The sequence below is a fragment of the Crinia signifera genome, chromosome 3 (assembly GCF_055691185.1).
Source record: "Crinia signifera chromosome 3, ASM5569118v1, whole genome shotgun sequence".
Lineage (NCBI taxonomy): Eukaryota > Metazoa > Chordata > Amphibia > Anura > Myobatrachidae > Crinia > Crinia signifera.
The window spans coordinates 28,439,044-28,459,935 of NC_139219.1; the positions used below are offsets into that span (position 1 = coordinate 28,439,044).

General features: G+C 48.2%; 2 protein-coding genes across 2 annotated transcripts; one reads left to right on the top strand and one right to left on the bottom strand.

The window, feature by feature from the left end:
- The first annotated feature begins 1,354 nt into the window (after positions 1 to 1,354).
- On the top strand, positions 1,355 to 5,462 carry LOC146062458 (homeobox protein Mix.1-like). Its single transcript, XM_083174593.1, has 3 exons — positions 1,355 to 1,743; positions 2,521 to 2,759; positions 4,339 to 5,462. Exons 1-3 carry the CDS (start codon positions 1,590 to 1,592, stop codon positions 5,008 to 5,010), a joined length of 1,065 nt encoding a protein of 354 aa, XP_083030719.1. The 5' UTR covers positions 1,355 to 1,589; the 3' UTR covers positions 5,011 to 5,462.
- A 3,878-nt stretch (positions 5,463 to 9,340) lies between these two features.
- LOC146062459 (uncharacterized) lies at positions 9,341 to 15,859 on the bottom strand. The gene is made up of 3 exons (XM_083174594.1): positions 15,658 to 15,859; positions 12,953 to 13,203; positions 9,341 to 10,180 (listed from the first exon to the last, which is right to left on the bottom strand). Exons 1-3 carry the CDS (start codon positions 15,764 to 15,766, stop codon positions 9,695 to 9,697), a joined length of 846 nt encoding a protein of 281 aa, XP_083030720.1. The 5' UTR covers positions 15,767 to 15,859; the 3' UTR covers positions 9,341 to 9,694.
- Positions 15,860 to 20,892: the final 5,033 nt, after the last annotated feature.

The following is a 20,892-nucleotide window of genomic DNA, read 5'->3' on the forward strand; positions in this document are numbered from 1 at the left end:
CAGACATCCCTGTCGCCCCATTCCCAGTGCAGGTTCTCCATCAGAGAATATCCTCCAATGTGAGCGGTTCATCTTCGGAGAACGCAACCATAACGCAGTCCCATAATACGACCCATCTCCCTACCACCTTACGGATGCTGACCAGCACTTTTCAATGCACAGCTCTGTCTTCATCGCAACTGCGCCTCTGTGTAACGCCTGGATGAGTTTTTCCGTACGAAATATTTCCGTGCGCGCGCAGTAGCGCTGGGAACATTGTGTGCAATTCAGAATCAAGCCTATAGTGTCTTTTAAAATGGTACTGGTTTCCTAGCACGGCGCCCATCGCATACCGTATTTAGTGGTATGCGATGCGATGCGATATTCACGTTAAATTAACAGGAGTGCTTGTACAATGAAATATCGCATAGCATCGCATGCCAGAAAATGACATGCGATTTTTAATTGTACAAGCACCCTTATGGGTGCTTACAATGTTAAATGCACCACCATTGTCAACTACACCCCCACTATCAACGCCAACCCGAAGCGCGGTGAGCCCATGTGGGGCGGCGGTACGTGTCCTCCGACCTTTTCATACCCCCACTATCCACGTTGGCGTGGAGTTGACTTTAGATAGTGTAGCGAGCGCAGCGAGCCACCGAGCCCGAAGCGTGGCGAACGGACGTGGAATACGAGCCCAAAGCGTGGCGAATGCAGCGTGCCCCGCGAGGGGACGCATAATACATGTAAAGTAATCTGTGTCCCCTCACGGGGCTCGCCACGCTTCTGGCTCGGTGGCTCGCTACACTATCTAAAATCAAGTCCATGCCGGCGTGGATAGTGGGGGGTATGAAAAGGTCAGAGGACGCGTACCCCCGCCCCTCGTGGGCTCGCTGTGCTCGCCGCGCTTCGGGTTGGCATTGATAGTGGGGGTGCATTTAACATTGTAAGCACCCATTAGGGTGCTTGTACAATTAAAAATCGCATCAAATCGCATCGCATGCCGCTATATTGCATGCGATGCGATTGCATAAGATGCACTGCGATCAAAATCAGGGGCACCGTGCTAGGAAACAAGTACCTTTAAAACTACCCTGAAGAGCTTGCAATCTACGTTTTAGCTCCATTATTGCTGGCTGCACCCCAGTTTACTGATGTGGCCCGCAAAGTCAGAACACCGCACCCCCACAGGTACAGCATGTGTTTTGTGTTGTTGTTTGGCCTTGACGTGACAGCCAGCAGTGGAGCGCAGAGTCTGGAGGTGTAGGCAACTTCCTGGGGCATGAGACAGGAAACATACCTTCTGGGATCAGTGGGCCTGATATGTTTATTGCGAGTCTCATGCCTTTTGATTAGCCCAGCAGGATATAATGGCTGCTAACCTGAGCTTTACAATTGTGTCTACCTAGACACCCAGGACCCTCAGCATCATTTCAGCCCCCCCAGCCATTCTCACACCTAGGTGCTTTGATCACTGTCACCGCCCCCTCTACCTGCTATAAGAGGCGTTGGGTATGGCCCTCACCCAGTACCCAGGTAGCAGAGCAGCAGAGAGGATCCACCTGCACATTGCCAGCTGAGCAGACATCCCAGTTACCCCCAGGAAGATGGCTGGGTACAGCCAGGAGCATGGAGATTACTACTCAGCTTGTTTTTCCACCAGTCCCAATGAAATGGATTTTTCTGGTCCACAAACTCTTCACATGGGACTATGCATGGACCCTTTGCAGCCGGAGGACTTTCAGCAGCCCTGTGTTAAAGGTAAGTGTTTTTGAGGCATTGTTGTCCTATAGACAATAATATAATACTGAATAGATATTTATTTTATTGTTCTTTGCTTGTACCGGGTTATGCGTAATTACCTTCAACCTGGGTAATCTAGAAATAGTCACAACAGTTGTTTGTTTTAGATCAATTACACAAATTCCCCCCATTTATATTACCCGGCCTAAAAAATATGAACTTTCTGCTAACCTCTTTTGTCCAGTATACTAGTGCTAATTCCAACATCCTGGTACTTCCAACACTGGTGCAGTTCCTGTTTCCTGCCTGGGGTGTCACTCGCTGCTGTTTTGCTTCTAGCAAAGTTTGGTCTGTATCTCTGCTGAAATACAGACTAAACTGCTAGAAGCACCACAGCGGAAAGAGGAACTGCACAGGTTTTGAAAGGTGCAGGGTTCTAGAATGAATACTAGTATACTACATTGGGCGTGCAAATACAATTATATATAGTGCATTGTGAATGGTCTATGTAAATGGTTTCCAAACACGGTCCTCAAGGCACCACAACAGTGCAGGTTTTAAGGATATCCATGCCTTAGCACAGGTGATTTAAAGTGTTGCTCATTCAGTTTGATTATATCATCTGTGCACAAGCAGGGGTATCCCTAAAACCTGGAATATTGGGGTGCCTTGAGGACCTTAATTTGCTGGAGATTACTAGAGCGGATTTAGATATTAGAATGGACATTATATATTATCAGATGCTTGGTTGGTTATTCATATTTAATAATATCATAATTGATCATTGCTTTTCAGAAGAAGCTGTTGCCCCAGACAATAGTGACAGTAGATCTGTGCCAACTATTCAGCCCAAAATGATGGGTAGCCAGGCGCCAGCTGCGGTCACAGCAGTGTGCCAACGCCGGAAGAGGACCGTCTACAATCAGGCTCAACTGGACACTCTAGAGAGATACTTTAGGCTCAACATGTACCCTGATATTCACCACCGGGAACAGCTGGCCAAGCAAATGTCCCTGCCAGAGTCCAGGATCCAGGTATGTGCTCCTGCTTAATGTTTATCTGCCTCCGAATGTCTGTCTTTACCCCCATCCCTGTCTTCTGTCCACATCACTAGACCTATCTCCTGACCACAGTACCCCCATCCCTTTCTTCTGTCCACATCACTAGACCTATCTCCTGACCACAGTACCCCCATTCCTTTCTTCTGCCCACATCTCTAGACTTATCTCCTGACCACAGTACCCATCCCTGTCTTCTGTCCACATCGCTAGACCAATCTCCTCACCACAGTACCCCCATCCCTGTCTTCTGTCCACATCACTAGACCTATCTCCTGACCACAGTACCCTGATCCCTGTCTTCTGTCCACATCGCTAGACCAATCTCCTCACCACAGTACCCCCATCCCTGTCTTCTGTCCACATTACTAGACCTATCTCCTGGCCACAGTACCCTGATCCCTGTCTTCTGTCCACATCGCTAGACCAATCTCCTCACCACAGTACCCTGATCCCTGTCTTCTGTCCACATCGCTAGACCAATCTCCTCACCACAGTACCCCCATCCCTGTCTTCTGTCCACATCGCTAGACCAATCTCCTCACCACAGTACCCCCATCCCTGTCTTCTGTCCACATTACTAGACTTATCTCCTGACCACAGTACCCCCATCCCTGTCTTCTGTACACATCGCTAGACCTATCTCCTGACCACAGTACCCCATCCCTGGCTTCTCATAACTAGACCTATCTCCTGACCACAGTACCCCCATCCCTGTCTTCTGTCCACATCGCTAGACCAATCTCCTCACCACAGTACCCCCATCCCTGTCTTCTGTCCACATCGCTAGACCTATCTCCTGACCACAGTACCCCCATCCCTGTCTTCTGTACACATCGCTAGACCTGTCTCCTAACCACAGTACCCCCATCCCTGTCTTCTGTACACATCGCTAGACCTATCTCCTGACCACAGTACCCCCATCCCTGTCTTCTGTCCACATCGCTAGACCAATCTCCTCACCACAGTACCCCCATCCCTGTCTTCTGTCCACATCGCTAGACCTATCTCCTGACCACAGTACCCCCATCCCTGTCTTCTGTACACATCGCTAGACCTGTCTCCTAACCACAGTACCCCCATCCCTGTCTTCTGTCCACATCGCTAGACCAATCTCCTCACCACAGTACCCCCATCCCTGTCTTCTGTCCACATCGCTAGACCTATCTCCTGACCACAGTACCCCCATCCCTGTCTTCTGTCCACATTACTAGACTTATCTCCTCACCACAGTACCCCCATCCCTGTCTTCTGTACACATCGCTAGACCCATCCCTGTCTTTTGTGCATATCACTAGACCTATCTCCTGACCACAGTACCCCATCCCTGGCTTCTCATCACTAGACCTATCTCCTGACCACAGTACCCCATCCCTGGCTTCTCATAACTAGACCTATCTCCTGACCACAGTACCCCCATCCCTGTCTTCTGTCCACATCGCTAGACCAATCTCCTCACCACAGTACCCCCATCCCTGTCTTCTCATAACTAGACCTATCTCCTGACGTTATCAGTGTGCGCAATGTGTTAATCAGATGTCTCTTTGTCCTGCAGGTCTGGTTCCAGAACAGAAGAGCTAAAGCCAGGAGAAAGGGAGTCAAAACAAGCAACCCCCTTGCTTTGGAGGAGCGCTACTCCAGCATGATGGGCGATAAGTACTGGGATTCCCCAGCAGCCTCTCCTCATCTCTCTATGGCCCAGCAGCAGCAGCAGATGCCACCTTTGAGGAACATGCAGCAGAACACAGTCCAGGCTCCAGAATACCTGGGATATCCCCAGTACTCCTGTTCAGTTGCCAGAGACAGGCTAATGAGGGAACAATCATCGCCCAGACTTTATCCCCAGAACGTGCCATCTAACCTCCACATGGGGAACCAACAACATCTGTACAGTAGTACCACGCCCATGATGCCCTTCAGTAGTCAAGTTATGGACACTGGCAGAGGACACATCCAGGTGCCCATGCAGAACAACTGTACCATGGACTACCCCGCCTTCCCGACCACCAATGCCATGTCTCCTGAGAATCTGAGCAGCCAACCAATCCAGGCCCCTATCAATTTCTGCACCAGAGCCAATGCCCAGATGTTACCCCAGGTGCCAGGGATGCAGCAGGACTGCAGCAAGCAGAGCTCTCCCATCTCCGATTCTGGCGTTAGCGACCGGTCCACCGAGTACGGATCAGACTGGGACAACGATTTCACATCTGTCCTGGGGGGTCTGTGAGGAACAGACCAATGACCCACCTATGCCCAGATTATAATGAACTCATTGCTGTTAATATATATAGCACTCTGCACTTTATCTGTGATTTAATACTTCTTTGTACCAAGATCTTTGAATAAATAATTATATTTAAGAAATAGTTATATTTAGGCGTCTTCTGCCAAAAGCGGACTCTCTGTAATGGAAGGAGACAGCCGATTTTGCTTATTTGCATTTCAGCTCTCGTGTTTTATTGACTGGTGAAATGCTTCCTGCGGCTGTTACATAGTTATTTATTACTGTTGCCCAAGGAGGAGATGCCGGACTGCCCAGTGGATTCAGCAATGTCCGATCCAGGGGGGTGGTGTCAGGGACCGGAAAATATTCTGTTGGCCTTCAAAACAAATTTGGATGATTATATAAAAACGTGGCTGAAAGGCACAGACAAATGATTTAAATCTGCAGTAACAATCTGGGTGGCATCTCTCTAGTACAGGGCTGGGCAATAGTGGCCCTCCAGCTGTTGGACTACACATCCCAGGATGCTTTGCATTAGTTTTGATATGTGGCCATGCTGAAACTGATGCAAGGCATGCTGGTATGTGTAGTTCATCAACATCTGGAGGGCCGCTATTGCCCAGCCCTGCTCTAGTACAATGGCTACAAATGTAGCGATTCCTAGTGAAATATAAAAGAAAAAATAAGGGGGCAGTTCCAAATGTATTTATTTTATGGCTCTAAATCAGACATGTCCAAACTGTGGCCCTCCAGCGGTTGTGAAACTACAAGTCCCATCATGCCTTGCTACAGTTTTGCTATTAGGGAATGCTAGAACTATGACAAGGCATGCTGGGATGTGTAGTTTCACAACAGCTGGAGGGCCACAGTTTAGCCAGGTCAGCTCTAAATGGTGTCTACATCATCCTAACACTGTGCCTCACCTTTATGGGGGTATTAAAGTGTTTTGCACGCTGGCAGCAACTAGAGCAGGCTTTCCCAACCACGGTCCTCAAGGCACACCAACAGTGCAGGTTTTCTAGATATCCAGGCTTGAGCACAGGTGATTTAATTAGTACCTGAGTGATTCTGATTAAACCATCTGTGCTGAAGCCTGGATATCACTAAAGCCTGCACTGTTGGTGCGCCTTGAGGACCGTGGTTGGGAAAGCCTGCTCTAGTGGGATGCCAAAAGATCTATTCATGCGTTGCTACTTTTGGGGGAACACGGCCTCTGGCACTGATGTTGTTCTGCCATTTTGATTTGTATTTTAGTAGAATAATAAATTATGTCTTTGTTATAAATAATTTCCTAAGTAACCAGTTAATGTTACCCCTTACCCAGGAGAACCCCTGTAATAAAATAGCTTCATCATTCTCATGAAAAAGTATATTAATAAAAGGTACTTGTGTATTATCACGGCGCCCATCGCATACCACTAATTAAGGTATACGATGGGACCCGATTTCAGGGTTTTAAGGGCTGACTGTACAATTTTAACATCGTGTGGCATAGCATGCCATTATAATGGCATGCGATGCGATCATAGCCGATTTTACATTGTACAGCCATCCTGATGGCTGATTCCTATGTTAAATGTACCCCCATTGTTAATGCCACCCCACTATCAACGCCAACCCGTGAGGGGCAGTGGTACGTGTCATCCGACCTTTTCATACCCCCACTATCCACGTCGGCGTGGAGCTGATTTTATATAGTGTGGTGAGCCCCGCGAGGGGATGAGGAATACATGTGAAGTAATCCGCGTCCGCTCGCCACGCTTAGGGCTCGGTGGCTCGCCACACTATATAAAATCAACTCCACGCTGACGTGGATAGTGGGGGTATGAAAAGGTCGGGGGGACGCGTATTGCCGCCACTAGCCACGCTTTGGGTTGGCATTGATAGTGGGGGTGGCATTAAAAATGGGGGTGCATTTAACATAGTAATCACCTATCCGGGTGGGTGTACGATTAAAAATCGGATGCGACCCCATACAATGCCCTACTATGGAAATCGGGGGCGCCGTGATAATACACAAGTACCTAATAAAATATTGCACCCATAAAATTTTACTTTTAAATCAGTACATAATGATCGCTCATTAAAAGTGATCTCACTTTCTGATTGGCGTATGAGGGGGGGCAAGTTTAATACTGACAGGGCAAGTGGTGACAGCGAGCAGGAAGCCCTGCTCGCTGTCGCCCACGGCATTGAATACACCCCATAGTGTTTTAGTGACATAGGTGGGAGATGGGCTCCACTTACTTCTCGAGACCAGTGATACTATGACCCTCATTGACCTCTGTTCCAGTATCTTCACCACTACTGCATGCCATAGGAAGTCAATGTCTGGCCCTCTGTATCACTTCACACATGACTCAGTCAAAATCCCAACCGTTTGACAGTTGCGATTCTGACCAAGAGGGGCTATTCTCCCTTCTGGGGGTCCAGTGGCAGATTCAGGGGGGGCACCCGGGCACGTGCCCCTCCCTGTCATTTCATTTTGTAGCTGAGGACCAGGGCTTTCCAACGAGCCCAGCCCCGTGTCTCTAGCCCCCCGGGAACCGGAGATATCGCCTGGCAAAGCTGTAACGTTTTTTCCCCGTAGGATAATATGGGACCCGTCAATTCCGACCCCCACCCGGTTTCGACGGCTGCCAGTTCCCGCCCTGGCATCACAGAAGCTTGTGGTTGATCTCATTCAATTCCAAATCGCTGGGCCTTCAATATGATACCAGGCTGGTCCATATCGGTTAATCGGTTCCAGAGATATTGCGGGTAAACCGATTTTTTTTATTTTTGAAAATTAATTTCATGGCTGTTCATGTTCTTTGAGGGCAGATTACTCTGGAACCAAACGTTCCAGTTTCACTGGACCAAAATCATTTAAAGCCCTCTCAAAAGTTCTTCAATATGATACTCATGTAAATGGGTCAGTTGCTCCTGAAGATATAGCCGGTTAAATGAGATAACTGGTTAAAGCGGGGGAGGGGTGGTTTTCTCTCCCCCTCACACCAGAAAATGCAGGGACTAGGCTGGTGTAAAAGGGGCCAGCCTGGGAATGCATTTTCTGGTGTGAAAGGGGTATTATTTCAGTGCTCTGAATACAGCCAGGCTCTGCCACTATCAGTGGCTATCACTTCTGCCTGGCGGCGGCTGTCCCCCATTTACCGTGAGCATGTATTCCCCCTTGGCAATGAACATGTAATCCCACATGGCAATGAGCATGGAACCTCTGGCAATGAGCATGGAACCCTTGGCAATGAGCATGTAGATAAGCAGCACTTATGTAGCATAAGGTGTTTGGCATAATACATAATGGTGTGTAACTTAACGTGTAATGGACATTATGGTGTAAATGTTTAATGCGTGCCTTTGGTGGACAACGTCCCTGTTTATGAAGCGTATTGTGAATTTTGGCTCAATCTGTGTGGCATTATGTGAATTTTGGCTCAATCCGTGTGGCATTATGTGAATTTCATTCCATTCCATTTGGCATCATGTGTAATGGGGAAGTATAAAGGGGTCTAGTATTTTGTTGCATAATGTGTAGAAGTTGTATATGGTGTTGTACACTCAAGGACACACTTCTGTTGAGTGGCCACACCCCTTTTCCGGAGCACGCCTTTGGCTTGCGTACAACTACATCCTTCGCTTTTGTCGCCATGGTGGGCCTGCGTACTTTAAATGCCAGGGCCTATTTTTAATCCCATTCTCACCCGCTCTCTTAGCATGTACACTGGCACCACTAACACCGCCCCTCCCCCACCTAAACCCTCTTTTATCATGGTGCCCCCCCCTGTCATTTTATCCTGGATCCGCCCCTGTGGGGGTCCACAACCCCCATAGGATTGAGGATAGAACCTGTGGCGTGCAAAGCAGCCTCTAGCGGGAGGCTGTCAGGTGGGATTCTGATGTCTGTATACTGACAGTCATGATCCATACCACCGGCGCACCATACCTGACGCACCACACTGGCCTGTCCTTAGCTCATATTATTGGCCAACCCATCCTTTCTAGTTCTAGCCCCTGTGATTACAGATGCTGAAAAAATGTGTACAGCAGAGTTACTGCTGTACACATTTTTTCAGCATCTGTAATCACAGGGGCTAGAACTTAGGGTTGCAGAGTTTCAGCTGTGTACGCACTAGAGTAACAATGTGACATGGGTAGTTAGAGATGTCCTTAATCTACGCATTCAGACCGACTGAGGCTACTGCTAGCATGGCACCTGTCCCCATCAGCAAGAGTATGCACCCCCACCAGGTCCCATCACGCACGGCCTCGCTGGGCATTTGTGTCACGTATACCCAGCTTTAACGTCCTAAATCATTGAGACCTGGAATCAAAATAGCCTTCTCTTCCATGTATGGTTACTTTATTAGCATCAACCAAATACACAGAAAGTTCTAACAATTGTATAAATATAATATATTAACTAAATAAAAACTATTAAAAATTATTCCTATATATTTCTTCCTTAGCCAATTAAAATTAAGCTTTTCCTTTTCATATATCTCTATTTGGTCACTTGGAGACCACAGCTGTACTTTAGTCTTGGGAGGTCCATCACTGGGCCCAGAAGTGGTCAGACCGACAGTGGACTAGAAGTAGTGTGACCAAGCCATTAGAAGAACCAGACTCAGGTGGGATGGTCCAGTGTGGTCAGAAATTGTAATTACTATAGTCCCTTGGGTTAGGTGTATCATCTTGTCGTGTCAATCACCACATTGCTATATTCCATGACCGGGTCCACATTCTTGTAGCTGGGCTCATGGACACCACTTGACCCATTCTGGCCTTTGTGGTTGTAGTGATTAAGGCTTCTCAAGTGGACACCACTGGCCCCATTATGGCTTCTGCTGCTGAGGTACTCCCGACTGCCCAAGTTGAGGCTAGATAACCCATTCCGATAGTCCTCAAGGGTCACTTGGTGCAATCGAAGACTCTGGCTGGGCGATGCGTAGGCTAACCAAGACCAGTCTGCAGACGGAGGATACAAAGGAAGGGGTTTCTTAAAGCTCATCAGCGTTTTCACCCACTTCTTGCTGGTCCTTTTAGGGGATGCTGGCAGAGTTCTATGAAGCAGGTTCCGCTTGTTGCCATCTTCCTGGTCAGGCAAATATTCTATCAAGACTGTTTTTTTCACGGTTTCGCGTCTTGCTTTTGCTCTCCTGTTCTGGAACCATACCTACAGGCAAAGACATGATAGTCAGGTCAGGGCAAGTTTTTTGGGCACCCTAGTTAATTCAGATTACTGCTCCCTTATCCACCAATACAGACTAGAACCTCAGGTGAATGTGGTGTCTTAGACACTCCATTTGCTGTAAGTTCAACAAGGACGCGTTTGAGTCATCCTTGATTTTTATATAGGATCAGGGGCGCCCCCTCGATTCTAGAGTCCCTAGGCAGCTGCCTAATGGTAAAGACAGCCCCAAGTCAGTTCCAGAACCACCATGTGTTTTGCAGTAACCGCAACATGTTCCATAATGACATGGAAGCCCTTACGTACAAGGGTCAAAGGGGATGGAAAAAGCTAGATACAGGACAGCAGTCCGACAGTCCACAGCTGACACTTCTGTTACTCTTTAGGTTACAAGACAGTCGAGAGTCCTCTGTCCAGCAGAATATTACATCTGATCTAGAACATTTAACATGGACAGTTGCACTGAGAAAATAAAACTCATCCTTGATCATTCTTTTTCCCTTTTGCAAATACACTTTGGCCTTTATTCAGATCTGATCGCAGTACAAATTTGTTTGGAAAATGGGCAAAACCATGTGCACTGCAGGTGGGGCAGACGTAACATGCGCAGAGAGAGTTAGATTTCTGTGAGGTTTTTTTTGTTTTTGTGCAGGGAAAATACTGGCTGCATTATTTTTACACTGCAATTTAGATTTCAGATTCAACACACCCCACCCAAGTTTAACTCTGCACATCTGCCCCACCTGCAGTGCACATGGTTTTGCCCATTTTCCAAACAAATTTGTACTGCAATCAGATCTGAATAAGGGCCTTTATTTCTATGAGAAGGCCATTTACCAACCTCTCTATATGTCAGCAGAAGACGTGAGCCAGTTCAAGCGGGTGTGGATCATTTAGTCTACAACAACTAGGTCGACATGGGTTTTTTTTACCCGAATGTCAACACAGACACAGTTTGAAGTACACCGCATCCCCTCGCTACGCTCGGCACACTATTTTATTCTCCCACCACGCCCTAGTGGATGGTAGGGCATGAAATACCGCTTGTCGGCTCAAAAAAACCCCATATCGGCCTAGTTGTTGTAGACCCAATGACCGTATCCTGTTCAAGCTCTGTAAGTTGAACAAATAAGGGGGTCTGTATTCTGTGGGAGCTACTGAGGTTGTGATTGGCCCAATGTCAACCTAGACCAGGCCTGGTCAACCTGTGGCTCTACAGCTGTTGTGAAACTACACATCCCAGCATGCATTGCTGCAGTTTTAGCATTCTCTCAAGGCATGCTGGGACTTGTAGTTTCACATCAGCTGGATAGCCACGGCTTGTCCAGGCCTGCACTACACCTTCCACAACAGATTACAGGGTGCCCACAGTCAAAACATTACAGTGGGACCATCAGGAGGCAAGTCTTGCACCATCATTTTAGCCCCACCCCCTCTCAGCGGACCTGCGATTTCAGGTAATTACACCAGCAGGGGGGGGGGGAAATCGGGGGGCAATTAGCAGAATGTGGGAGATTTGCCCACCTTCCCGGGGGGCTGAGAGAAGGACCTGATTTCATGGAGGCTCCCAGCCATTCCGGGAGGGTAGGCAAGCCTGCTTAAAAGAGCGAGTGCAGGGAAGGGGTTGTGGGATTTCACAAGAGCAATATAGTCAGTTAGGATTGGCAGTCTGGCCTTTAGGTGATGGCTAACCTTGCCACTCCAGCCGTTACTGAACTACACATCCCAGCATGCCCTGCATCAGTTTTAGCATGGCCAAATAGTAAGACTTATCCAGGGCATGCTGGGATGTGTAGTTCAACAGCTGGAGGGTCATGGTCAGCCATAACTGGGTTATAATGAGCCAGATCCACCAAGCTTCCAAAAAAAAAAAAGTGGAGAATGATAAACAGCTCTGAACTGTCATTTTTCAAACCCAGCCTGTGACATGGCAGTTAGTGATAGAGTGATAGAGTGGAGAGCCAATCAGCTCCTGTTTGAAGCTTATTGCACCTGGCCCATTGTATGAGATAAGTGTAGACACATTGGGCGGTATTCAATGTGAATACCGGCGAGGTGCAGCGAATCCTGTTTAGGATTCGCTGCACATTCGCCACGTTCCGTAGCCTCGCCGGCTCCGGTATTCAACGAGTTAGGGGCTCGCTGCCCCTGACTGGCGAATATGAGTTCCTGCGGCGAACGCCGCAGGGAGCCTGAGGACGGTGGCAGGCAGGGAGATGGAAGTCTCTCTGCCTGCCCCAGAGCGTATGTGGGGGGTAGGTGGGCTCCCCGGGTTCCAGGAAGCTCAGGCTACCCCCCGGGGGTGCCAGCATGGGAGCGGGTATATTCACTACACCCGATCGTGCATATGTAACGATCGGGTGCAGTGAATATATGAATATCTAATGAGCGGCTCGGCTCCGGCGCTGGCTGCTGTGTAAAAAAAAAAGTTAATTAAATATATATTCATGTGCTTACAGCACATGAATAAAAATAGCATGCCCCTCCTCAGAATAAAATTCCTGATTTTTTTACACCAAATGTAAAAAACAAAAAGTTCACATTCCACTTCACCATAAAAAGATAGCGATTGCTACTCGGTGAATCATGGCGAAAAAAACCTTCAAATGTATTCGCCATCTGGTCATTGAATAGGGCGATTCACCGTTTTAGTCAAAAATTCGCCAAACAGCACAAATTTGCCATAAAAACATGGTGAATCAGGCTCATTGAATACCGCCCATTGGGTTAATCCAGACAGCCATTCCAGCAGCATACCTGTATCCTCTGTTCTGGAATATAGACACATTTCGCCAGCTCCTCCCTGTGACCTATATTCGGATACTTGTTTATTTGGAAGAAGCTCTCCAATACGTGAATCTGTTTAGGGCTAAAAGTAGTTCTCTTCCGACGCTGGGATGGTCCTGAATCATCGCCTGTCCCCGTCACCTGGGCATACTGCTTTGCCAGGTCACACTGCTCCCACCAGGGGGTGCTGTAACAATCTCCTGTCTCAGCCTTAAAATTATCTACAGGGAGAATAATCAAGTCAGAGACATGAATCCGGGGATGTATTTCCAGGCACAATTCTTTGTCTACCCAGCAACCGTATCACAATCAAAAGGTAGACCGTTTCACATTTGAATATAATATCTATCTTCTCGTTGTCAACCTATTTCATGTGTCACCCCTATGACCCTTAACCCAATTCTTCCTGACCCAGGCTTTTCTGGTTTTCACTACATCCCCGACCATACTGGATGGCTGTAATATCTCTCCTCCCCTTCATTACTTTGTGGTCACTTGTTTCACTTTCAATTCTGCAAGGATACCAGGAAAACTACTCTATACTAAACACTTATGCATTTTCAGCACATGACAAGATCTTGCAACGGACCACTATCTGGTAAATAGCTAAAGAGGTTTTTACACTCAGTGTGGCTTATTTCTTTGTTAGATTTATCACAGGTGTGGCCAAACCGGTCCTCAAGATCTTCCACCAGCTCATGTGTCTCAGGTGACCTGCAGCTCTATAATAGGAATGAATGCAGCAGGTTTGGAAATGACAGTAATGACTACAGCTAGGTGATTTTGAAAACATGAACCAGTTTGGCCACCCCTGGTTTTTCATAACCCATACTTACCTACTTTTGAAAACTAGTTTCAGGGAGATTATAGTTGGTAGCAGAATTTTGCACAGCGCCCAGAGGGCGTGTCTAGTTCCATATGTAGAAAGATTGTGTAAAGAGATTGTGAACGTGGAACCTAGAAGCGTGGGTGTGTACTGCTACATCTGAGAGGAATCTTTTAAACTGGCTTATATCCAAATGTAGATGAGCCCCAAAGCAGTTAGTAAGAGCTACTATACTTGGTAAAGTGCTGGGAAATGGTGCTGATGATTCAGTGTAAATGTATCTCATTCCTTTTCCCCCCAAAACTGTAACAGTGTAATGTGGGCTAGGTGACATGAGGGAGATTGCTAGACTAATGAGGGAGAGAGGCAGATTGCCATAGTAGCAGTCTCCTGCAGAATGCAGGAGGGTAGGTAACTATGTCATAACCAGAGTATGTCATGCATACATTAATGCAACTCTTGTCTGTTCACACCTATAAAGTGTAAAGGTGCATACACACTGTATAATTTTTTTTGACCAATTTGGTTGAAAGATATTGCCATTGAACCCAGTGTCCTGGACGAAAGATATGGACGACAGACGAATGATGCGCATACCCGCCATTTGTTCATCAAGATTGTTCGTCAACTGTGCATGCAGCTCAATTTGGATATCTTTCAAAAAGCCGATAAACTGTAGCTAGATCCTTTCATCCAGGACTCTGCGTTCAATGGAAAGGTTTTTTCAACCAAATGGGTCAAAAAAATAATTGTACAGTGTGTATGCACCTTAAGTGAATTTTAAATCAGGGTTGCCTACCTGACCCTCTCCTTCAGGGAGAAAATTCTCTGTTTCTGGACTTCACTGGTAATGTATGATTGCCATCACCTGTGGTAAGCTATGTAATTGATAACAAAGGTGTTTAACCACAGTTGATGGCAATCATACATTACCAGGGAAGTCCTTGAACAGTGGATATTCTTCCTGAAGGAGAGGGTCAGGTAGGTGACCCTGGTCCAAACAGGTGTGAAAAATGCCAAGCAAACATTCATTATAATGACCTGTAATTTTACCTTATATAGGAAATATATAGTTGAAAAACTTTGAATTTATATCAGGGTTGCCTACCCTCCCGGAATGGCCAACCCTCCCAGATTCTGGGGGACCCCCCCATTGCGGCTCTCCCCCCCGTGACCGCGGCGTTTGAATTACCTTATGTCTGCAGATCTCCAGGGAGGGGGTGGGGCTAAAGCATCATTTAGCCCCGCCCCTCAACAGAGATAGGCAAATTTAGTAACTGTCCTTCATGGGGCGGAGCTTAATAATGTCACATAAGCCCCACCCCCCTGCTGAAAGTTGCTTCTCCCAGAGAGGAGCTTTTAAAAGTCGGCAACCCTGATTTATATGCCAATTATAAAAGAGACACTAGCCTTTTTAGCAGAGATTTTGCGTATATTAGTTATGGAACAGGGGTTATATTATTGCTGCAGTGGATATAACTGGAAGAGCAGAGCAGGAGCTAGGGTGACCAACTCATCCCTTTAATCCGGGACACAATTACACACGTTCTGTGGCAGTTTAAAACCAGGTGAAAGCCAGCCACAGAACCTGTGTAATTAATGTGTCCCGGATTAAAAGGGATGAGTTGGCCACCCTAGCAGGAGCAGAACAATGTAACACTACAGAGGACCAATAGGACATGTTCTAGCCATCAGTCATTATTGCACAGAACTCATCAAACCCAGAGCCGGATTAAGCCTTCGGGGGCCTGTGCCCCCGCTATAATCCAGCCCTGATCAAACCAGATAAAGGAGCCATCACGAGCACTAAGGAAATACAGTTGTCAGATGCACCGCTGATTATCCCTACCTGGAAACTCCTGTTGCACACAGCTGATCCCTACAGGTAGGTACTGTGGCTGGCAATAGATGCTGTTGTTATGGTACAGGTCCCCAGGAGCATGGGCATAAGCTGCCATCCTCCACCTCAGCACTTACAGGACCTTCCACAGATGCCTGGCCTGTTTTCTCCTGAGTGTATCCACCTTGTGCCCTTATATGTGAGCCTACAGATTATAGGCAGGTGTCAGGAGGCGGGTCACCCCATTGCTCATCACTTCCTGGGATAAAAGGTGTGGGCGGGGTCTCCTCACCTGCTGACACCCCTCACCTGGGATATTCCTCGCCTGCCAACACCCCGCACCTGGGACGCACCTCACCTGCAAACACCCCTCACCTGCCGACACCGCTCACCTGGGATATTCCTCGCCCGCCCACACCCCTCACCTGGGACGCACCTCGCATGCCAACACCCCTCACCTGGGACGCACCTCACCTGGGACACACCAGTGGTTCTCAACCTCAGTCCTCAGTTTTCCAGATCGCCTGGCAGGTGCACAGGTGCACTCATTATTCACTGACACAATTTAAAAGATCACAGGTGGAGCTCATAATTTTAACTGTGATTCTGTGTGGAGACCTGGAAAATGAGCACTGTTTGGGGTCCTGAGGACCAAGGTTGAGAGCCACTGCCCTAGACACCCTTCACCTGGGACATCCCTCAACTGGGACACCCTTCACCTGCCATCACCCCTCACCTGGGACATCCCTCACCTGCCAACACCCTTCACCTGGGACATCCCTCACTTGCCAACACCCTTCACCTGGGACATCCCTCACCTGCCAACACCCCTCAGCTGTTGTAATACTACAAGTCCCATGATGCCTTGCCACGGCATACCTCCCAACATGACCCTCTCCAGGAGGGACACATTGCTCTGTATCTGCACTTTCCTCTGAATGTATAATTGCCATCGCCTGTGTTGAACAGGTTAAGTAACAAGATTGGTGTCTGAACACAGGTGCTGCCAATCATAAATGAAGAAGAAAGTCCAGAAACAGAGCAATGTGTCCCTCCTGGAGAGGGTCATGTTGGGAGGTATGCCACGGTATTGCAATTAAGGGATGCTAAAACTATTACAAGGCATGCTGGGATGTGTAGTTTCACAACAGCTGGAGGGCCATAGTTTGGACATGCCTGATTTATATTGAGTCACAAGGATCCAGCTGCACCTCCCAAAGTGGATCCACAATGAGCAAGACCAGGAAACACGGACTTCCAGTACGACATTGTAGGACAGGTACCTGGAAAACATGCACTGTTGGGGGTACTTGAGGACCAGGGTTGGGAACCACTGCCCTAGTGGATGGTAGGGAGTGAAATACCAACTGTCGGCACAAGTCGGCAAAAAATAAAATGTGAAAAACACATGACGACCTTCCCATTGTCGACCTAATGCTTCCTGTCAACCTTCCAACCCTGTCAATCTTAGCGGTGTCAACCTATTTCATGTGTAGTACCGGTAATACTAATATGCAGTTCAAATAAAGTGTGATTATCAATAAAAAATGTGTTTACATAGTTTTGCAGTCCGGGTGTTAAGGATATCCATGCTTAATACCAGATGTTAAACCAAATAGACTGTGGTACTAATTCTGTCACCTTTGCTTACACATGGATATCCTTAAAAACCTGGACTGTAATAGTGCAGTTTGGGAAACACTGCTTCAGTGGATAATCATTTTAATAGGTGTGGAATATAATGTTGAGAGTCAAAGGCCCTTATTCTGGTTCACTCTCAGAGGCAAATTCCTTATCAAATGGACAAAACCATGTGCACTGCAGGTGGGGCAGATGTAACTTGTGCAGAGAGAATTAGCTTTGGGTGGGGTTTTACTTCAAAGTGAGATCTATTTTGCAGTATAAAAATAAAGCAGACAGTATTTACCCTGCACAGAAACAAAATAACTCACCCAAATCTAACTCTCTCTGCACATGTTACATCTGCCCCCCCCCCCCCCCTGCAGTGCAGCATGGTTTTGTCCATTTGAGAAGGAATTTGCTTAAGCGGGTGGACCAGAATAAGTGCCAATAGGTCAGGAGAAAATAGTGAATACTGTTTGAGCGCACGTCAGGGCTGTTTACTCAATGGGAGCAGCTGTTGGCGGGATTAGTCAGATCCCAAATGTCAAAAAATACAAAGGCAGAAAGAACAGCGCTCCGATTCAATCATTGTGACAAGGGATTAATCAGATATTATCACAATTTAATAACAAATATGAATTGAAATTCAAGAGAAAATAAAACCTATGTAGAAAGGGACATAAAAACAAAACTTGGGAACCCAGTGGCGATTGGATGGAATCGTAAACCTGCACTGGGTGGATGAATAGCAATTCCCAATTATTCATAAGTCCTCCTGGTGCCGTTGGAGGATTACAGTCCCAGATAGCATCCAGCGATTCCTCACTAGCAGATGCAGGGCCGGCGCCACCACTAGGCAAATCTAGGTATTTGCCTAGGGCGCCGGCCACTGGAGGGCGGCATTTTGCCCCTCGTGCCGCGGGGGTACCTGTCCTGCGGCGCTGTGTATTTAAAGCTGGCGGCGGAGGCAGCGAGGGGTCCCTGCAGTCAATAAGAAATAACGAGCGCTATCCGCCGGGCTATGCGGAAGCGCTTCTCTTGTGAAAACACTGTCCGCACGCTGATTGGCTTAATCTCTGCCAATCAGTGTGCGCCGTGCGGCCGGTGTTTTCACAACAGAAGCGCTTCCGCATAGCCTGGCGGATAGCGCTCGTTGACTGCAGGGACCCCTCTCTGCCGCCGCCAGCTTTAAATACACAGCGCCGCAGGACAGGTACCCCCCTCCCCCAGCACCGGGGCACCCCCACCCCGACTCGCCTGGGGCGCTCCGGTGCCTTGCACCGGCCCTGAGCAGATGGCTTATATCCAAGGTTCAGCCCTCCAATAGGTCGTAAGTTTCACAACATCTGGAGGGCCATAGTTTGGACATGCCTGCTCTAGGTCCTTGATGGCTAACCTTGACACTCCAGATGTTATTGACCTACACATCCCAGCATGCTCTGCTACAGTTTTGCTATTTGGCCATACTAAAACTGATGCAAGGCATGCTGGAATGTGTAGTTCAACAACAGCTGGAGTGTCAAGTTTAGCCATCACTGCTCTAGGTCGACATTAACAAAAGGTCAAAACAAGGTTTTTGGTGTACCGCCTCCTCTCGCATACGCTTGGCACATTATTATTTTCCCGATACAATTTTAAGAATTTCATGTTAATATAATTATGTTTTTCAGCATTTTAAACTCCACTTTTATTTACTTTCATGCAGTGGCGTAACTATGCCTCCGCAGCCCCCGCCGTGGCGGGGAGGCGCAGAGTAACTATGGGTGCCGGGGGGGGGGGGGGGGCTGCGGGGCTATAGTTACCTGCTGCGCTGCTGTCTACTCTGCCCGGCCGCATCTGCGGTCACTGTCCCGTCACTAGCTCCCGGTGCCGGCTCCTGCTGATAATAAAAACTGACACTTAGAAAATGGCTGCCCCCAAATTGCAGACAGTTTTGGCAGCCATTTTCTAAGAGACACTTTTCATTATCAGCAGGAGCCGGCGACGGGACAGTGACCGCAGATGCAGCCGCCAGCCGGGCACTCTGTCAGGTTACAGGTATGGGCAGGGGAGGGAGAGGGGGAGGGGGGCGCCGAAAAAAGTGCAGCGGGGGGGGCGCAAATTATATAGTTACGCCACTGCTTTCATGGTTGGGTTCCCAAACAGTGTTTCCTGTGGCACTCTGGGGTGCCCTGGGGTAGGTGGTCAAGGACCAATTCATATTATTTATGGTCAATAAAGGTTCCCACACACGGTGCGATTCTCACATGCGATGTGAACTTTTTAGTTGAAATCGTGTTTATTTGCCGTGCAATGGGAAGCGCGCTCCAGTGTAGTCCATATCGCAGGGCAATATAGTATGTGCAGAAACCCTAAAGAGCGGGCGAGGGGAGGAGGAGCGCGGGGGGCGTCGGGCAGCCTCATTAGCATATGGGAACGCCCAGTGTTTCATAGGCGTTCCCATGAGAATACTGGGAGTTCTCATGCTAATGAGTGACGCGGGTGTGCGGGTGTGATGATGTCAGCTGTCCTCGCACAGGGCGCCCCAGTTTAGAGGCACCATTTAGGTGTCTCTGAACTGCGAGCACTGGAGAAATCACTGGATGGTCCCTGACCATCGAATGATTTCTCCCCGCCTGCAAATGAATGATTATGTAAATAGGTAGGTGGGGGGGGGGGGGGTTGGCCCGTGCGAGGGGGGGAGGGGCGGCCGGCACTGTGGGTGGCGGGCAACAAATTTCACAGCCTCGTCAGAATAAGGTCCTCCGCTCACAGCAGGTATCAGGGAATTTTGCTGTGGTCCTCCGTTTTACATTCGGGGATACTTAATATTTGAGGCTAATTGGGGAATTGGCCACACATATTTAATAGTAAATAGGCACCAGGTGCGCTATGCTTAATCAGCCGGCTATTATTATTGATCCACAGTGATCGCCACTTGTGCCGCTGCTACATGGTGCCGCCATCGTTCGGAAACCTGGCACATCTAATGCTGGGTACACACCAGGACGACTAGGGCCCGATCCCCACAATCTAGATCCAATTCCGATCAATTGGATGTAGATTGTGTGCTGATTGGGCCCTTTTCTGACCTGGTGTGGACCGATACCGATCCGATGCGCGGTCCCGCGGATCGGCCGGTCGTTATTGAGATCCTACCTGCTGCAGGTAGGATCTCAATGACGACCATACAGCCGGGTGCGGGTCGCCATCGGATCGGACCCGCTCACGGTGCACATCGTGAGCGGGTCGTGCCCCCCCGCGTCACCGTGAGCGGGTCGGACGAGACACTGACGACCGGCTCACGATATGCATCGTGAGCGGGTCGTCCTGGTGTGTACCCTACATTAGTCCCTTCATAATTGTGCTCTCTCTGCGCCCGTTCTATTACACACTGATTTACCATATGAATACCTGTGCCCGCCCTACACATGACAATGCTGGAGGGTGACGGTGTGAAGCACACAGCAGGGGTGGATCTATGTGCTGGGCACAGTAACAATAGTCTCACAGACACAGAGAGGTTATTATCTTATAATGCTAATCAGACTGTGACACTTTATGTATCTGTCGCTGATCTGAGTGTTTCCTCCTCTCTGTGCTGTGACTGTAGTTTGCATTTGTAAATAAATGAACTTAAAT